Source organism: Eublepharis macularius, chromosome 18, assembly GCF_028583425.1.
Source record: "Eublepharis macularius isolate TG4126 chromosome 18, MPM_Emac_v1.0, whole genome shotgun sequence".
Taxonomy (NCBI): domain Eukaryota; kingdom Metazoa; phylum Chordata; class Lepidosauria; order Squamata; family Eublepharidae; genus Eublepharis; species Eublepharis macularius.
This window is the reverse complement of record NC_072807.1, coordinates 30,972,538-30,990,915: the sequence shown is the minus strand read 5'-3', so window position 1 is coordinate 30,990,915 and position 18,378 is coordinate 30,972,538. Positions and strand designations below refer to the sequence as shown.

The 18,378-nt window shown below is 44.6% G+C and overlaps 2 protein-coding genes across 4 annotated transcripts in view; both read right to left on the bottom strand.

The window, feature by feature from the left end:
* Positions 1-6,155, bottom strand: part of CSNK1G1 (casein kinase 1 gamma 1) — a 41,770-nt gene extending 35,615 nt beyond the window's left edge. For all 3 annotated transcript variants that reach the window (XM_055002360.1, XM_055002361.1, XM_055002362.1), the window contains exon 1: positions 5,750-6,155. The gene's annotated coding sequence lies outside the window, so the exon portion shown is untranslated. The remainder of the gene's footprint in view (positions 1-5,749) is intronic.
* Positions 6,156-8,752: 2,597 nt separating this feature from the next.
* Positions 8,753-15,154, bottom strand: PCLAF (PCNA clamp associated factor). Its single transcript, XM_055002912.1, has 4 exons — positions 15,054-15,154; positions 12,276-12,353; positions 11,072-11,237; positions 8,753-9,111 (listed from the first exon to the last, which is right to left on the bottom strand). Exons 1-4 carry the CDS (start codon positions 15,103-15,105, stop codon positions 9,024-9,026), a joined length of 384 nt encoding a protein of 127 aa, XP_054858887.1. The 5' UTR covers positions 15,106-15,154; the 3' UTR covers positions 8,753-9,023.
* Positions 15,155-18,378: the final 3,224 nt, after the last annotated feature.

Below are 18,378 nucleotides of genomic sequence, written 5' to 3'. Positions count from 1 at the left end.
CTTTGCTCATCAAGCCAAGGCTACACACACTTTGGTAGATCTGATTCCAAGGACGATGCCTAACAGTTTCCTAACAGTGACTCTGAAAAGAAACAGAATCAGGTGGTGGCAAGAGAAGTTAAATATCCCAATTCCTGCTCACTTCATCCTCTCAGAGGTGCAAAAATTGCTTTGGTCTGGGACCATTAACCTTGCTGGCCTGAAGAATTCCTACAAGACATCGTAAGTTAGAATGGATTTAGATGGGACTTAATTTTTGCATCAGACTTTGAGTAGGCCTGCCTGAAGTTTATGATATCCTCCGTTTTTTAAATGGTTCTACTAACTCATGTTGTTCTACTAACCCACAGGCCTGTTTTGGATACGTTTTCCTTAAGCCACTTCTACACACATTTTAATAAGATAAATATGTATCTTCAGCATCTTCAGTGAGAGCCTCAGCAATGTGCCCAAAGAGTTTCAGCAATTACAAGCGAAGCCTCCCAAATGCCACTCGGTTTCAAAACCCTTTGAATTGTCCCTGAACAAAGCAAAAGCAGAGCTAGACGATAAGATTATCTACAGTTCAAGCTAATGGCTCTGCGAAATCCAACTGAAACTCAAAGGAAGGGGAAGTTGGCTGGCTTGAAGGAAATGAGCGTGCAGGCTTCATTATGCGCAACAAGAGAAGGACTGTGATGCCCTACTGGGGGTTAAAAAAGAAAAAGCCCCGCTCCCTAGCAGGTCAAACTGATCAGAAGATCAATTAATACACTTGTGAAAGCAGTTTGTTGTACATTGGAGGGCTGGATTGGCAGCAAGTCCTTTTCAGTTAATGCTGAATCATCTTGGGGGAAGGAGCTGCAGATTCTGGGCACCGTTAATGACCCTTTACGGCAACAGCACTCACAAGACAGCCCACGGGTGGCCCAACAGCTTGCAGACCAGATTACTGAGTCTACTGATGTGGCGTGCCACAGTCACATACAGCCCAGAGAGTTCTATTGTATGTTTAACTGGCACGTACATATGAAAAACAGACAAACACTGTATTATAAGGACCTCACTTACGTTCCATATGGCTTCTGCTTTGCACTGTACCACGCTGATATAACAGTTTAACATTGCACATTGCCCAACATGAAACAGCCATTCCAGATACCCAGAAGCCACCACACCTACAAGCAAACAATACAATGGAAGACTGCAAAAACATGAAGCGGGACATGACTAGATATCAGTGACTAGAATACTACAGGGCTGGACCATTTGATTCTGACTCGAACTTGGGAGTTTTCTTCTGAAAACCACACTACAAGCCATCAGAAAGCGTGGAGGCGCTGACCACTTCCCGACCTGAAGCGAGCAAAACCCCTGGTGACTTGGCATTCACCACCCCACAAAACAATGTCTCTGTATATTTTGAATAAATCTGCATAGTTTAACCACCTATTTGCAGATCAGTCACCAGCCGAAGGTGGTTGCCATGGAAGCGGTTCACAGTTGTGCCCACGCAGCACTGCTGAGAAACTAAACAAGTAGGTGGCGGCAGGAAGAGTTGAACCCAGAGAAGCACCAAGGAGCCGCAGGAAAATAATTTGGCTAGCTTGAGTTCTTGGGTGCTGATCATTAGGCCAGTTAGGAATACACGCACTTCGTATTTGTGCTTTTGTTATAGATATAGAGATCTGTTTTCCGCAGAACAAGACACGGTAGTCCCCTGATGTGTGGTCAGTGTGTCTGGCTCTTCCATGCAAGCCTTCATGCTCACCAACTTTATAAAGCCCCTACAAGTAAACAAGAGTTGGACAGAAAGACTACCAGTGCTTCGCTCCAAACAATTTTCTGAACCAAGCAACAGATGTATAATCTTTTCTTAGCATTAAAAAAAACCCTTCAACTATTTCAGTTGCCTTTATTACTTACTCCTAAAACTTCTCAAGACAGCTAGCAAAACATGTCAAGAGTTAACAGAAGAGTTAACAACTTAATGTCCTTGATACTGTATGGAAATGTTCCCGATATTGATTGTACTAATCTCATGCTATGTAATCCACCTTGAGTTTCAGTGAGAAAGACGGACTATAAATGACATAAATAAAATAAATAAATACCCAGATAAATGAGGGGGAGCAAACTAAAGTGATTTGCTCACAAGGATCTTGATAAGCTTTCATAAATAAAGAGCGTTATGCCCTCTGTCAAAAAGGTTGCAAATGGGTTTCTCAAGATTGTCAGTCCAAATTAATAGCTCCACATTTTAGCAATGGCTCTGCTACAGTTTCTTCTTTTTTTTGAACAGGAGCCTCTCCAGCTGAACTCAAGATACACTTTGGCTTGCATGGGAGAAAGATTCTCCTGAAGTAAGTGGAGGTCAGGCCCTGTTCAGCTTTAGAGGGAAACACTGTTACCTGAAACTGGGCCTTCCAGGTAATAGGCAGCCAATATAGCTGCCTGATGGATTTCTTCCTCTCAGCAACAGTAATGTGTAATGGTTAACGTACCAAGTTAGAGACTAGCATTCAATTCCCACTCAGCTATGGCTTCTGGGTTATCCTGGGCTTCAGGGTCTCTGAACCTGGCTTACCTCACAGGGTTGTTGTGAAGACAGAGTGGAGAAGGGGGAAACTTTGTATGCACCAGCTGGCGAGGCAGGGTGCAACGTTTTTGCACCAGCTGAATCTTCCAGCCTGTTTTAAAGGGCAAGCCTTGGGAAAGAACAATGCAGAAGTCAACCCGGGATGGAGGGGGCTACAAATACAGGAAAGACAACTGGGAATCAGAACCTGTCATGTACTTATAAACTAAACAAAGAAGACGAAGCATGCTTCTGGATACAGGCACCACCTAAGATTCTAACGGCAGCAGCTGCTTCAGGGGCATCCTTCGATCTTGCAGCAGTAGCAGTCCCCCATCAGTGGAATGCAGTGCTATATATAGAGTGCTAATAATCAAATGCTAGAACATAGCTCTGAGGCACCGATGCAAGACTGATACCACTACACCCTCACTGAGCAAAAGAGGTAGTTTCCATCTCGGTGACTCTGATGTCCAGACAGTCTTGCTGGCTGCCTACTTAGGTTCTACCACAAGTACAGCAAGATTTTCCCGATCCCATCATTTCTTACACAGTCATTTCGGCTCACAACATGAAGTTGGTCGCTGGAAGTGAAACGTTCCAGCCCTCTGTCTAGTGTCGAGCTTCTGTACTATTTATCAAAGGCCACAAAGATCTCCAGAAGGGCAGGAAGATTCCAGCTGCAGACCATTTGGCCAGATGGGCTAACATAAAGCGGACTCTGATCCAAACCAAGGACCAAAAACTAAAGTGGGACAAACTGTGGAAGTATTGCAGAATGCTAAGAAAAAGATTTATAGCTTAAGTTTGCAGTAAGTTATGAACTCAACATGTGAAAAATCAATATGAACATACCTTCCACTGCAATCTTTATGGCATGTAATTATACTCCACCCAAATCAATATGGCTTATATTTCCTTAAACATTGAGCCGTTACTAATTTTTCATTATTGCTTGTGTATATAAAGTTTGAAAACAGGTCAAGACCGTTTGGCTCCAAGGCCTCTAATCGTTTGCTATACCAGATAAAACTGCAGCTCCCATTCCATGCCCAGCTCCACTTCAGCGGGCTGTGCGTCTTACCAATTTAAAGTTTAAGATCAGCTCGATCAGTTTCTGAAGTGCATGCAAGCATCAGTACAGCAACAGATCGGAAGATCATAATAAAGATCTGCAGTGCCAAATAGGAAGCAGTAGTGTACAATAAGTACAGAGCGACAGAGTACATTCACAGTGGTTACACAGGAATTAAGATATCCTCTGGTCACAGAGATTGTTCTATCACATGGTTCTCGTGCTCGTAAGTTTCAGTTTACCAATTACACCCAAGACAAGCTAGAATTTCTGCGTACTGCAGAGAGCATACAATATCCTCTGCTACCTATAGGATTCAGTGAGACATTACTGAAATACAAACTTGCTGTTACTTTCTGAGTATACACTGTACTGTTAAAATAACGTAGTGCTGAAGTCCATGTGGGCGTTCCTTCTGCATGAGAGTCAGATAAGTTTGGGGCAAAGTTCATAACTGAAGAAAGTTCCAAAGAGTGTCAAATCCATTTACTGTGTTCAGCTTCCAAGAAATGTTTTTATTCTTCCAGCTGTCCAACTCTGAACATGCCTTTGGAAGTAGATTCTGTGTCAGACCCACTTCCAAGTTTATTTCTGCTTAAGGCAGCAGCCGATCAAACAACAGTATGGCAAATGCATATTTTCACATACCATACACACATTTCAGTGTCCCTGCATGCCAAATGCATTGCGAACATGCATCAGCATCAGCTGTGCAGTAAAATGGTTAGTGCTGGACTGGGATGGGGAAAGATGCAAATTTAGACCCCCAGTGACCTCATCACAGAAGGCCACTGTGAGAATGCCAGAAAAAGAAGAGAGAAGTATGTCCAGCTTGATGTCAATGGTCAATAAAGAGCAGGACGTAGGAGCTAAACTGGCCAAATGCACAACAGAATTCCAGCCTCACCTCAGATCTCTAGGAGCAAGGCAGAATAATAAATACTGCTGCATATTATGAACTGAATCATCAAGGCTCAGAGGAGAAAAACAATGCGGTCAAGAGCCCAACAGCACAGAGGAAGAGGAAAAACTTTCCTAGTTCCTTTGGTGTAGCCTCATCTTAAATGGTTCAGAGTCTAGTTCCCTACAAGAAGGGCCAAAGGGTGTTATCTATCTAAGGCTCTAAAAGCAGAGAGGTCGAGAACACAGTTCAACTTTCAAAACTTAAGAAGGCAGAGAGTGTCATGCGCATACACAAACTGAGAGTCAACAACAGGCTTAACATAAATGGAGGAATTATTTTTTTCCCCTGTACCACAGACAGAACAAGATTTTAATCCACCAGCACCTTAAAGATCAACAAAATTTTCTAGGGTGTGCTTCTGTGAGTCAAAGGTTACTTTGTCCAATATAGCGTATCTTCAATATAGGATCTGGAGATCCAGGTTCAAATCCCCAATATGCCATAGAAGCTTCCCAAATAGGCTGTTAACCATGGTGAAGCAGAAGGGAGCAGTGCCCCATCAAACATTTGTCATGCCACTTCAATCAGGACCGGGATGTTAAAAGCCTGTAGCAGGGCAGGTGTGGGTAGTAAAAGCATGAGAGTGTCTATGCACTCATGCATGCATTTAGAAAAATAAGCATGTACAGAAACACGATGGGCTGCCCTCCCACTGTGTTCCTTTGCCACCCCTCCACCAAAAAAAATTCTGGCCACAAGCCTGGGGGTGTCCTAGGGCCAGTCACACACACTCCGCCTAAACTTTACAGGACTGTCGTGAGAATAAAGATGGCCAAAGGGGAAAACACAGGTACCTACTCAGGGGCGAGAGTGGGGTATAAAGAAAGTAAATAAATATAACAAGGCACTCCTTGTTGATATACTGAAGAAGCAATACGGTATATTCAGAAAGAAGGCTGAAAGAAACACAAACAGGGGCCTGATCCCCACGTGGCAAGCCATCTCCTTGGAAAGTGCCTGGGGCCAAAACCCCAGCAGGAGCTCTTCGCCTCCTCCAGATAAGAGTTGCCAGCTCTAGGACGGGAAATTCCTGGAGATTTGGGAGGGGGGGTGGAACCTGGGGAGGGCAGGGACCTCAGAGGGGGTATAATGCCATACAGTTGTCCCTCCAAAGCAACCATTTTCTCCAGGGGAACTGGTCTCTTTAGCTTACCTGCCCAGAGTCCCCGGTCAGCGGCCCGTCCTCCGCCGCTGGCATCCTCTCAGCGCTTCCCGGGCATGCCTCGATGGGGGGCCTCGGAGACGGGGGGCCTCGGGGAGCCGGCCAGCGAAGACCTGCAGGCCGCCCGCGGGACACCGGGGCGCGGGCTCGGGCATGGCTGGGGAGCTACGGGGGGTGGTTTGGGAAGGGAGGGGGCAAGAAAGGCGCTCCGTTCTCCGTTCACACGAGTACAAAAAGCGGGCAGGCGAGTCAGAGCATGGCGCCACCCGTCTCGTCTCCCCGTCGGCGGCTGCGAACGACGCGGGTCCCAACAGGACGACGGGCTCGGGGCAAGGACGGCTTCTCCCGGGCAGGGGAGCGGGGGCGCGAACCCCCTCCGTCGACCGCGCTCTGTCGGGAGGCGCAGGGGCGAGAAAGCGAAGGGAGGGAGCCCGACCCGGAAGCGCTTGCTACTGGCACGCCCCCTCACCCGCTGGCGCCCTATCGGAGGCCCCACAGCGAGCCGGCCGCGCCCTCACAGGACCGCTTCCGAGTCAAGGCCGCCACGGAGGCGCCTTAGCAACCGCGTTCGGTTGCTAGGCGGAAGTGAGTTCCTGGTAGGGGGTGAGCGTGGAGGAGGGGGATCATGTGATGGGGGCGGGCAACGGGAGGGGGATTAGGCGTTAGCCCCCCTGTTGGTGGGGGTTTCTGTGGAAGGGGCGCCCCTAGGAACTATGGAAGGGAAAGAGGGATGGTGCAGGTAATAGTGGGAATGGCTGAGGGGAGAGGGGGAAGTGTATGCTTACCAAGTCCAGATTGAAACATTTCTGAACTTGGGGTGGGTGGGAGGTGTGATATAGTGGCATAGAGTCCACCCTCCTAAGCTGCCATTTTCTACAGGGGACTTGATAGGGTTGCCAGCTCCAGATTGGGACGTTCCTGGAGTTTTGGGGGGTGGAGCATGGAGAGGGTGGGGGGTTTTGGAGGAGGGACCTCGGTGAGGTATGCCAGTTTACTTGTCATAGCAGCCATTTTTTCCAGGGGAACTGATCTCTGTTGCTTAGAGATCAGTTGTAATTCCAGGAGATCTTCAGCTACCACCTGGAGGCTGGCAAGCCTAGGAATTGATATGTCACCTGGAGATCAGTTGCAGTTCCAGCTCTCCAGGCCCCACCTGGATGTTGGCAACCACTAAGACTGAGAAATGCATGCTGTGCAATTAGCCTCATTTGGTTGATCTTTTTTTAAAAAAAATTGATTTTCTTGTGTGCAAAATAAAAATGCCAGCAAATCTATACATAAGCATCTAAAAAAGTTTACAAATATCTAACAAGTCCATAGGCAATTGCCATCTATATGCAATACATTCAGATGTCCTCAGTCCAATGAGTTACAAGTTGGCTTTTCTTTCCAGTGCTATAATGTAAGTATTTTAGCGACTGTAAGAGCATGGAGGGTCAATTTCTGTTGACCATGGGAACCAGTGGCGGTTTTCTTTCAGATGTCATTTTTTTAAAAAAATGTTTGTTCAAAAACAAACTTCAAAATATCAACCAGATTGTATCAAAATTGGCTTTCCTGACTCCCAGCATCTGCAGTACCTGTGCCTGATAGTGTTGGACACCAGATACCCAAATTGCACAAATGGTTTTCAGGGCAGCCATTAAGTCTTAGGCAAGTCATACAAACATTTGCTGCTCTTCCTCTTTGAAAACCTTATTTTACTTACATTCTCCCTAATAAGAGCAGCTCACATCTCCTCCATTTTATCCTCACAACTATGTGAGGTCCATTAGTCCTAGCCCAAGGTCACCTAGAAAGTTTCTTGGCTGAGCAGGGACAAAAGGGATTAAGTCATGCAGGTTGTTAGCGTATTAAGTATCACAGAAGAGTGACAACAACCACTAAAGTTACTTTCAAACATTTGTTGAAATAAAGACTAAATAACGAAGTTCCATTAAAATCAATCTTCAGGGTTTGGGTTTACCAAGATTTGCAACCATTAAGGTAAACAAAAAAGACCTTAAGTTGATTTGGGTGGGAAACATGTTATTTCTGTGCTCAGTCACTGCTTTGTGATTTTATGCATCAGTTGTGATGTTTTCATATGATTAATGCATAGTTAACTTACGAGTTTTAATTGTCAGTTACTGTGCTGAGTGATAGCTTTTGGGGATAAACATGTATTGTCAATAAATATTTCTACTTAATAAGCATGAATCTGGCAATTATTCCTAGTATTTGTTGTTAATCATAATTATTCCACCCGAGCCCATTTTATTAAGTCACACACACCCTTTCCCGTACATCTTAGATCTCATCCTTTTCTAGTATTTATATTTTCCAAAGCCTTATCATTCCACTTTAGAGTCCTCATGGAAGCTTACAAATATATTTAAAAGATTTTCAGTCTCAGTGAAGACAGACTTCCACACATAGAACAAACCAGACTTCCTAGCACTGTGCCTGATGGCCTCATAAGGCCAATACATTTTGGCACCATCTGAACAGCAAAAGAAGCTCTCTCTAGAGATTTGCAATAATAAAAAAGAGCAGATAATGTATGGGGCTCTTCGACTCTGCCATACTATTCCACAACAGCTGGCTTGGTGGCAATTAGAATATAACATGCTAGCTAGTAAATGTTTACTCTTATAATATGCTCATTGTGTGTGTACTATTGTGTAGATGCTTAAGAAATTAAGCACTTTCATTAGCAACTAAACATTTCAGAAGAAAGTTGGTGGAAGAAAGCACTGCTTGTAGGCAGTAGTATATTAGGTTTCTAATGTTGCTATCACTAGTTCTCATCCCTTCTTTGTACCATACCCTGACTTATCAGAGTAGAAATTATTATCACCACCACACAGTCATTTTCTAAGTACTTATTTCAGCAAAATTGGCCTAAGTCTCTTTTGATTAGTCCCAGGATTTCAGTTCAGACTTGCCTAGCCCCCAGAAAAAAAGACCAGGACCCATCAGCCAAGATAAGCATCAACGGAAATTTAGTTTTGTAAAAAAAAAAGTTTAATAGTTATCATAACATATTATGGCACAGAACTTTAACAAGTGCTGAGAAAAACACCACTTATGACACAGTCGGTGCTTTAGTGGCCGCTGAGCTTTCAGGATTGACAAGCTCTCCCAATTCCCTTGCAGGCATTCAAGTTTTAGGTTATGAACATTTTAAGTAAACACAATTAAGTGTGTCTGAAAGACCATACTCAGATCAAATATATACAGATGTACACTCGAAACCACATTAGACAGCCTATGGCAAAATCCATTAACAGGAAGAGGCAAGAACTGGCTCGCACTTCTCATCGTCAGAGGTGGCTTCGTTTTCCGTAGGACATGGAGGCAGGGGAAGAGCTCTGTAGCAGAAAAAGAAGGGGCCATTAATATCCTGGTAGAAAAGCTCTACAGCTAGTGGGGGATCCCTGAATCCCAAAGGCAGCACTTAAATTCAGTATTTTAAAGTAATGTTCACTCAAGTCCCATTTCCCAGGATGGGGAGGGGGAGAACTGAGCAGTAATGGAGGTGTGCTACATTGGTGTGTTACGCTGAATTCTTCCCACCTACTAGCCAGAATATCTTCTCTCTTGCACGGCATACCATTTGCTGTTTGCCCAGCACAGCAATGTTATAATACTGTATGCTGTGGATGTCTTCCGGTCACAATGCTATACCACAATGCAGATTGGAGACTAAATCTGGCCTCCAAGGGGGTGCAGCAGTGGTGTTAAGTTTACTCTCGAGGCTATTTTTAAAATGAGATAGACAGAATGATTCCTTGTCTGCATGCTCAGCATCCCAGACCCAAAACACTACAAATACATGACGGAGCTGCTCTTTTCTAGATAGACAGCTACATTCTACACCTCCCAGTTAGCCACATGGATTGTCCGTCTATTTTAGAACAAGCAGTTTGGCGTCTCACATTTCCAATCCAGCTAAATGCACAGTCCAATCCTATACAGAGCTCATCCCCTCAGATTTCAATGGCCTTACACTAGAATAAACTCTACGTATGACTGCACCGTTAGAATAATCGCACCATTTAGGAGGAGGCTAACGTTAACAGTCCTAGATTATAGATAATCAGCCTTTTTATCTTGAGTTGAGTTTTAAAAGGATTTGGAAATGACACACCCAGAAGGTATAAAAGTGTTCTGAAACGAAAGGAGTAAACTCCATAGCTGATGACTCATCTCCCTCGTAAACAAACAAGAGAAACCTTTGTGATGTGACAAATGGCCTCAAACAATACATTTGAAAGTGAATGCCAGGAACTTTCCTCTCTCATGTACTGATTAAGTCAGATAAGCTCGGAAACAACATCAGCATTTCAGAGCTCCTGTGATTTAATCTTCACATAAGTCACCTTCTGAAGATTGCCTTGCCTAGCCCTGGAAACTAACAATTGAACCCTTTTTTAAAAAGCCATTAAAAGGAATAAAGCAAGACACCTTCGAGACAGTCTTATGTTCCAGATGTGGAGAAAGTACAACAGTATCCCCAATAGCCCTAACCCCCTCCCCAGGTCAGAATAATTCCCAAGGGGCAGCGGTATTAACCTGTCACAGAAAAAATAGCTTTGTGGCCTCTTGTGGTGGAGTGCCCTCAAGTCATAACTGGCGTATGGCGATCCCTGATGGGGTTTTCAGACCGTCCTGAGCTAACCAACATGGTGGTGTACTTGTGAATGAAATGCTATGAATTAATATTGCCTATGAAAAAGTGACTGGACGAAACGGGGCGGAGAATCTATGCTGGCAAAACCCGTAGGCGTGGCTTGTCTAAACGCTGACTTCTGCAGGCGTATGCAGAGACTGTTCTCTACAATTCTTCCAATGAATCATTTCTGAATGCCTGCGTGCATTCTAGAGACTGTATGTAATTGGCATTGTATTTTCCCACCAGTTGGTTATGTTTACAATTGTACCGACTTGTGATATTGATCAGAAAAAAAACCCACACTTAAAATTTAGTACTGGGGAAAGGTCCATGTTTTCTATGACCTGACAAGTTTTGCCAAGTGGCCATGCCACAGCCAGAGACTCACAAGTCAATGCTTGTTGTTATGCTACTTAGTAAAGAGAGAAACTGAGGCTCTAAGCTGTTGCCAGCATAGATGAGAAGAACAGGAAAATCTGTAGGCAATCTCATCTCTACCAGGAACAGGTGGCCTGTAACTTCTAGGAAAAACTTAGGAAGGCTTCTTTCAGGAATTTGGGTAAAGAGTTTCCCTGGGAGGCCTTCACACAACTGGAGAAAGTGGCAAACAGGTCCTGCTAAAAGGTATAATGTGGCGAAGAGATGGCCGCTCTTACTTTCTTCGACGCTGTCCTATTCCGCTGCATCCTGGTTCTTCATCCAAGATCTGGTTTTCCTTCTCTGAGCGTTTTGAGGACTGACCGAAGAACTCTCCGATTCCTTTCTGCCAGGACGGCGTGGGCCTCACACAAACTGGATTGCCCCCTGCATACTTGCTTTCTGCTGCAAAGGGTAATTAGGAATATATCAATGCCCAAATGATCACAATATAATACATATTGAAGACCACACTTACAAAATCTCCTGTCCTGAGACAGGGGCCTGATCTACATGAAATGGCTTACCACATACTCAGTTGTATAACAATTTTTTTCATTCATTATAATGTTCCCCCCCCCCACACCAATCCCGTGGAGCTGCAGTGGTTCCATATTACAAATCATTGTTATTGAAAGAAACTGTAGAAGCCATTATTTTGAGGGAGAACAAGAGACACGCATACAATGTTATTCTTTGGGATGGTTTATAATAACAACAATAGCATTCGATTTATATACCAGGGTGACTTAACACCCACTCAGAGCGGTTTACGAAGTATGTTATTATCCCCACAACAAAACACCCTGGGAGGTGGGTGGGGCTGAGTGAGAGAATTGGGACTGACCCAAGGTCACCCAGATGGCTTCAAGTAGAGGAGTGGGGAATCAAACCCGGCTCTTCAGATTAGAGTCCCGCTCTCTTAACCACTACACCAAACTGGCTCTCTGAAACCTGCAGCCAACAGACACTAAAGATCCCATTCCTGGGAGCACAGTGCAAATGCTATTGCTAGACTAAAAAAATCATGTGAAATCATCCTGGAATTCTTCAAGTGGATCCCTGGGGTGGCAACCTACCGACTCATAAATGCAAGTGGTAACGCTTATAAATGAAGAAGCATGTAGTGTGAATAGAAAAATCTTCCTGTGATGACATCATTTAAATCTGAAAGATGCATTCATGTGTAGAAAACTGAGTGCATATGGGAAGACAAAGTTACTGGGGATTCTCCATCTTCAAAAAGGTTAAGTAGCCAACACATCCTAAGAATGTCCAACCACATGTAAGCAGTCTTTGAGGGCCTAGCTGCAGCTTCGCTGGTGGTGTTTCCACGTAAACAAATGCCCAGAGACTGCCTTGGTGTAAGCAGGCAACCACCATTGTACACACTCCAAGACACACTGAAGCCAGCCAAGGGCCAAATTCTGCGAACACACTCACCTTTCCGTGAAGTAGGAGAGGAATTCAAATTAGAGCTACTGGAGGTCAACACTTTCCGAGGAGCCCGCGCAGCCACCACTAAAATAGCAAGAAAAAAACGAGGTTAGGAAATTTCCCGGTAACTACCGATTTCTCCCATACGCACAACCACAATTTAGTTTATAAACAGAGGGAGTCCAGTGCTTAAAAAAAAAATGTGGGTGCTGCAAACCTCATAGTTATAGTCAATGATAAGACTACAGTAACTGTGCAATCCTAAGCAGAGATACTCCAGTCTAAGCCTATTGAAATCAATGAGCTTAAACTGGAGTAACTATGCTTAGGATCGCACTGTAAGTGTACATAGAACTGCAGAAAACTTGATCTACTTTAGATTGGACTATAAACACAGGGCCAATCTGTACATTCACAGCATTCAGCACCGAAGCTTTTCCTGGAAGGTATACCATTGGGCTGATGGTGGAGAGTGCCATCAAGTCATAGATGACTTACGACTCCTAGTGGAGTTTTCAAGGCAAGAGACTAACAGAGGTGGTTTGCCATTGCCTGCCTTTGCAAACCTGGTCTTCACTGAAGGCCTCCCATCCAGTTACTAACCAAAGTAGACCCTACTTAGCTTTTGAGATCAGACTAAATTGGGCTAGCCTGGGCTATCCAGGGGATGGCATACATGCAGCATACGCATACATACGTATACATACAGGGATGTGTTTTCTTTCCAACTGCACAGGAGCAATGCAGAACATGCAACCATTCCTTGCAGCTTGAAAGTGGCACAACTCAGGAAAAGTCATTCCTGGTTTGCAAAGTTAGCAGAATTATAGATATAATTTTCCCCTGTCCATGAGAAGTCCCCTTTTGCATCATTCAGGGGATGTTGCATTGTTTTTAATTATCCTGAGCTTCAGGTTTCCACCCTTTGCCCCCAAGCCTTCAGAAGTCAAATCTCTCAGGAGATGGATTATCTCAGAGCCAGGCTACAAGTGACGCCTTACACAGGTTGGATACTTGTCGGCTTACCTCAAGTTTTGATGGGAAATGTAGGCCTCCTGGTTTTACAGCTTGGCTCTCCATTACAGCTACAAGAGACCAGGATGCCTACATTTCCCATCAAAACTTGAGGGAAGCTGACAAGTGTCCAACCTGTGTCAGGCGTCACTTGTAGCTTGGCTCTAAGAGTCATCATTTCAGCCCAAGGAAACTCCAGCCCAAAGCTGTTAAATTGAGTTCTTCAAGAAACTTGCTACCCTCTGCCAAGGACTAAACAAGGAGCTGGGATTCCCCAACCATTACCATTGTTAACCCTCTCAGAAAAATAACTAGCAAGACTGCATTATCACTTATAGGGATGACAGGACCAGTGCCTGTACTTTAACTGACTTTTAATTGCACCCAGTACCTGACCTTCATCTTCCTCCATTTCATGGCCACTGAACTCTGCTGACCACACCAGCCCCCCCCCATTCATAACCACCTGTTTGCTTAGTGAGGACACACTACATATGTCAGACAAAATGGCCTCCAACCCCACAAAGCTCATACTACACTAAACACTTGCAAGTCTTCAAGGTGCCACAGGACTCCTGTTCATTTCCCGCACCGCACACAGACTGCCATTTTGACTCTGGTCAGGTTCATTCTGAGCCCCCAGTAGGGAAAATTTTGTTTTGCCTTTAGCCAGAACACACATACTTCCTTGGTTTTTAAAAGCACCGTTTATTACCAAATATAGAAAGCACTCAACACAACCTTGAGGAAATGTGTGGTGCAGGGGCTCAGGAAGCCATCTCTGACAGGAAATTAGGGGCCTTTCTTGCAAGCTCCTGTTACAAAACGCTGACGTTAAGCAGACAGGACAGCCTAAGGGTTATAGCATTAGACCAACTTAGGTATCAAGTTCAAATCCTCACGTTACTACAGAACTTGAAGAAGTCTGAGCTAATTGTTAGGCTGAGCACCTTAAAGAACTAGATTTTAAAAAATACTATCATTCAACAACGGGGGAAAATCACTGTTTAAACTGAGCAATAAGCCCCCACCCCAAAACCTGTCAAGACAGACAGATACCTGGCCCCGGGCATGCTTGGTAAACAAGCCCAATTGCATTCAATGGGCTTCCTAAAGTTGCCAACTTCCAGGTAGGGCCTAGAGATCTCCTGGAATCATAATTGATTTCTGTATGACAAGGATCAGTTGCCCTGGAGAAACGGGCTGCTTTGGAAAGTGGACTCTATGGCATCATACACAACGGGGGTCCTTCCCCAAACCCTGTCATCTCCAGGCTCCATCACTAACTTTCCAGGAATTTCCCAATCCAGAGTTGGCAGCCCTAGGTCCCGCTCCCAATTAAACACGCAAATAACTTTTAAATCTAACAGTTTTGGTGCCCCTGGATGTCTGCTTTTATTAAAATAGCAAAGAGTCCAATAGCACCTTTAAGACTAACCAACTTTATTGTAGCATAAGCTGTCGAGAGCCACAGATGCATGACGAAGAGAGCTGTGGCTCTCGAAAGCTTATGCTACAATAAAGTTGGTTAGTCTTAAAAGTGCTACTGGACTCTACTGTTTTGCTACTATAAACTAACACGGCGAACTCCTCTGCTTTTATTAAGCTTCCCTCTGCTCTCTGTAGTCTGGCAATAGTGCTTTAAAAAAATCAGAATAAAATACGCGCGACTCGTTCCAGCGCCCCAATACGCCCCTTATAGCTTGACTCCGGGCGCCCCCTGCAGCCTTAGCACGGACACCGACGAGGTCAAGGACCCATCCCCATTACCTTTCCGATAAGCCCCGCTGGTCCCCCCGCAGTCCGCCTTGGTCCGCACCATGTCGCCGCGAAAGCCAGGCTCCAACTGCAGCCCCGCGCGCGCGCACCGCTGGAAGAGGCCGGGCCATTCAAGCGGCCCTTTCCCGCGCGCGCGCCCCGCTCCCATTGGCCCAGGCGCTGTCTCCGACGAGCCAATCACAGCGAAACTGGCATCTGGAGCGGAGTTTGGGGCGAGAGGGAGTGTCCCCGTCTGACCAATCAGACGCGTGCCACCCACAATTGGACCTTGGTGACTTTTTTTGTGAATTGAATGAGCGAGCTGAAGGCCCCAAGGGCGGGCCATTCGTGTCGAGAGAACGTCGCCCTGTCCACACGTTACGCTGACCTCACCTTCAGCTCGTGCCTGGCGTACGCTTGATTTTTCTTTTATTATGCGTTGGGTTATTCTCTTGGGACATCCAGCGCAGGGACGCGCGTGCTTGCACAATACACGTGCGTTCACAGTGACGCGGGAACAGGGCTTGTGCCCGCTTGTTGAAGGCTGCGACTCTATCAGGCAATCCTATGCAGACGTACTCCAATCTCAGCCCATTGATTTCAGTGAGTTTAGACCGGAGTAACTCTGCATAGGATTGCGCTGCATATGGAGCCGAAATTTGTTCTTTATTTACGTTATTTTATTTTTTTATGTGTATTGCTTATTGTCTGAGCCTGTTCACGGGGGACTATACATCCAATACAATCAATAAATGTATAGTCCACCTTTCTTGCTGAGACTCAAGGCGGATGACAGCGTGAGTCATGGGGAAATAAACTGAGGCATAGCAGTTTCGAAGGGGCCCTATGTTTAAATGGGGTGGGGAGAGAGAACACTTCTCCCTGCAGATAGAAAGTAGCTTTTCTGGTAGAGACGGTCTCTCTGTCACCCATTTACCTGTTGTGAGATACCTGTTTTCACAGTACAAATCCCACTGTGTTCAACAAGCTTTATTACCAAAGAATTGTACAAGGATTGCTAATTTACAGTCAAATTCCACACTTCTAAATCCATTGAAGGGTTTAGAAAGGGTGTCACTTAGGAGGGCTGTATTCTCAATAAGAGGAGAACAGCTTAAAAAATTTACACGTGTGCTACAATAACACCAGCCACCTAAGCAAGAGGGTTCTAGCCATATCTAAATCTCTGCTGAGTTGGTGACTCTTTCAGGTGCTAAATGCTCTCCCCTCTATCTGTCTGGAAAGATTAACAGTTCCATTCAAACCCAAAATGCAACCAGAGTAATTGGATTTAAAGCCAATTGAAGTCAATGGGCCTAAAGTGGTTTAAGGCAGATTGCTTTTACAGTCCCATCCATTATTGTGTTAAACTAGCTTAATTGGTTCCAAACCACTTTAGTCCCATTAACCGAAGAGTAATTGTGTTCCTCTGCAGCGGTAAGATAACAAGAATGACTGCTGTGGTTAACTTGTTGATTGTGGCATAAGCCTGTCATAGGCCAGAGATAACACTTCATCAAATGCATTAAACGTGCTTTGATTGTAGAGGGGGGGTTGAGCTGTAATGTAAATAGGGGAAAGATAGGAGGACTCTGACAACATAACTTGATGATATAAGCACAAGTCAAATAGGAGATAATTTATTTCTGTCCTAATCTTAATTTAAGAAAAGAATCTGAGTTCCGTTTAAAAAGAAGAGTCCTGGGGCACCTTAAAAACCAACATTTTACCTTTGAAATCAGGATTGCCAATGAACTTGTTACACAAAAATGCCCTTCTGCCCTTACCCAGATTCTGTAGAGCAAAAGGAGGAGACAGACAAGTGCTTCTTTTCAATGATTGTATTGAATATTGCAGTATGGGTACCCAGCTTTCAAAGAAGCCATGAGTACCAAAGAACATAAAGCTTACAAGCAGTTTTAAAAACATTTTTCTAATACAAAAGGGACTGCCTGCTGAACAATTTGCAATTGGTCCTTTACATACATCTGATCTCTACAGTTGTTTCAATTGGCTACTTCTCAGTTCTCTAACTAGTCTCGCGATCAATGTGACCTTTTCATTCCCCTTATTTGGTCACTATCCTTTGCTGACTCTGAATTTCTCACTTCTTGCTGACTTCCAAACCTTAGAATCAAAAGTGTTGTATCTATTCCTCCCTTCTCGTGAGACAGTAGCTCAAAGAATGTGGCCTTATCTTAAGTTTCCTAAACAACTGAGAAAAGAGAAACATTTTCGGCCAGTTATGCTGTTCTGTCTCTCTCTGAAAAACAGCTTTCAGCAAAAGTTGAACAATAGAGAAGAAAAGAAGGGGGGATTGCAAAAAGGCACTTTGCACTATTAATTCATTCTAAGAATATATGTGTATGAAAGATTATAAACCCTTGTAAGGAAAAGAATATTAACTCTTTACAAACTGACCTTTGTAGTTGAGCCTTTATCTTTAAAAATACATTCCTATGCTAATTACTGCAGGTCATACCTCTGTGATCAAAAGCACTATTTTTTCCCTCTAGTGGCCAGTTGGAAACCCTGTTAAAAATAGTTCTTGCAACTCCAGCTCTTGAGTGGAGTGCAATTCTTTCCCGTCACAAATGCTTTCCCATTGGAGTCTGTATATTTCGATGGGTGATGTTTGTTCAACATTCTTTCGTTTTCATACATAGGGACTTTCCCATATGAACCTAAATATAGTTATGCTGAATCAGACACATCAAGAAAAAGAGCAACCTTTCTCTACTAGCGGTTAGTTGTGCATCGTTTAAAACGTTCTAAGTGGCATCGATCTAACAGTCATTTCCTGTCTTCAGTTTTTAGGCATCAGTGGCATAGCACTTCCTGTCTGAATATACACTGCTCAAGGTTTTAGAATATGGTCATGGCACATTCTAGAGTGCGCACTTACAGTACGATCATAAACATGGATCGTCTTCGTCCTCCTGTGCAGCCCCACATTGGGACTGCGCAGGCGCAGGCCAGCCGCGGAAAAGATTTTTCTAGCTTTTAGAGATGTGAAGGGGACGTTCGGATCCACCGCGCATGCGCGCCGGTGTTCCCGCCAATTTTGAATGCATATATATCCGAACGTCCCCGACATTCCCTCAGTTCCTTTTTCGCCGCCGTCGAAAAGGTTCTTATTGTCTAGCGTTCGTTGTCTCTCAGCGTCTCTTCGGAGTTCTTTGGTCGTTTTCTTCCGCTATTCGGTGTTTTCCTGTGTCCATCTGTCGGGAGATACCGTTCAAAATGTCTCAGACGTCTTTATTTAAAAAGTGTCTGAAATGCGGAACGAAAATGACACACTCGGATGGCCATGACCTCTGTCTCATCTGCCTGGGCA

Bases quoted from the DNA above. Each gene is read 5' to 3' on its own strand.
- PCLAF (XM_055002912.1), bottom strand. From the start codon at position 15,105: ATGGTGCGGACCAAGGCGGACTGCGGGGGGACCAGCGGGGCTTATCGG. The intron at 12,354-15,053 runs GTAATGGGGATG...TTGCTATTTTAG, and splicing joins CAGCGGGGCTTATCGGAAAG to TGGTGGCTGCGCGGGCTCCT. The intron at 9,112-11,071 runs GTAAGAGCGGCC...TTTCTGCTACAG, and splicing joins ATAGGACAGCGTCGAAGAAA to AGCTCTTCCCCTGCCTCCAT.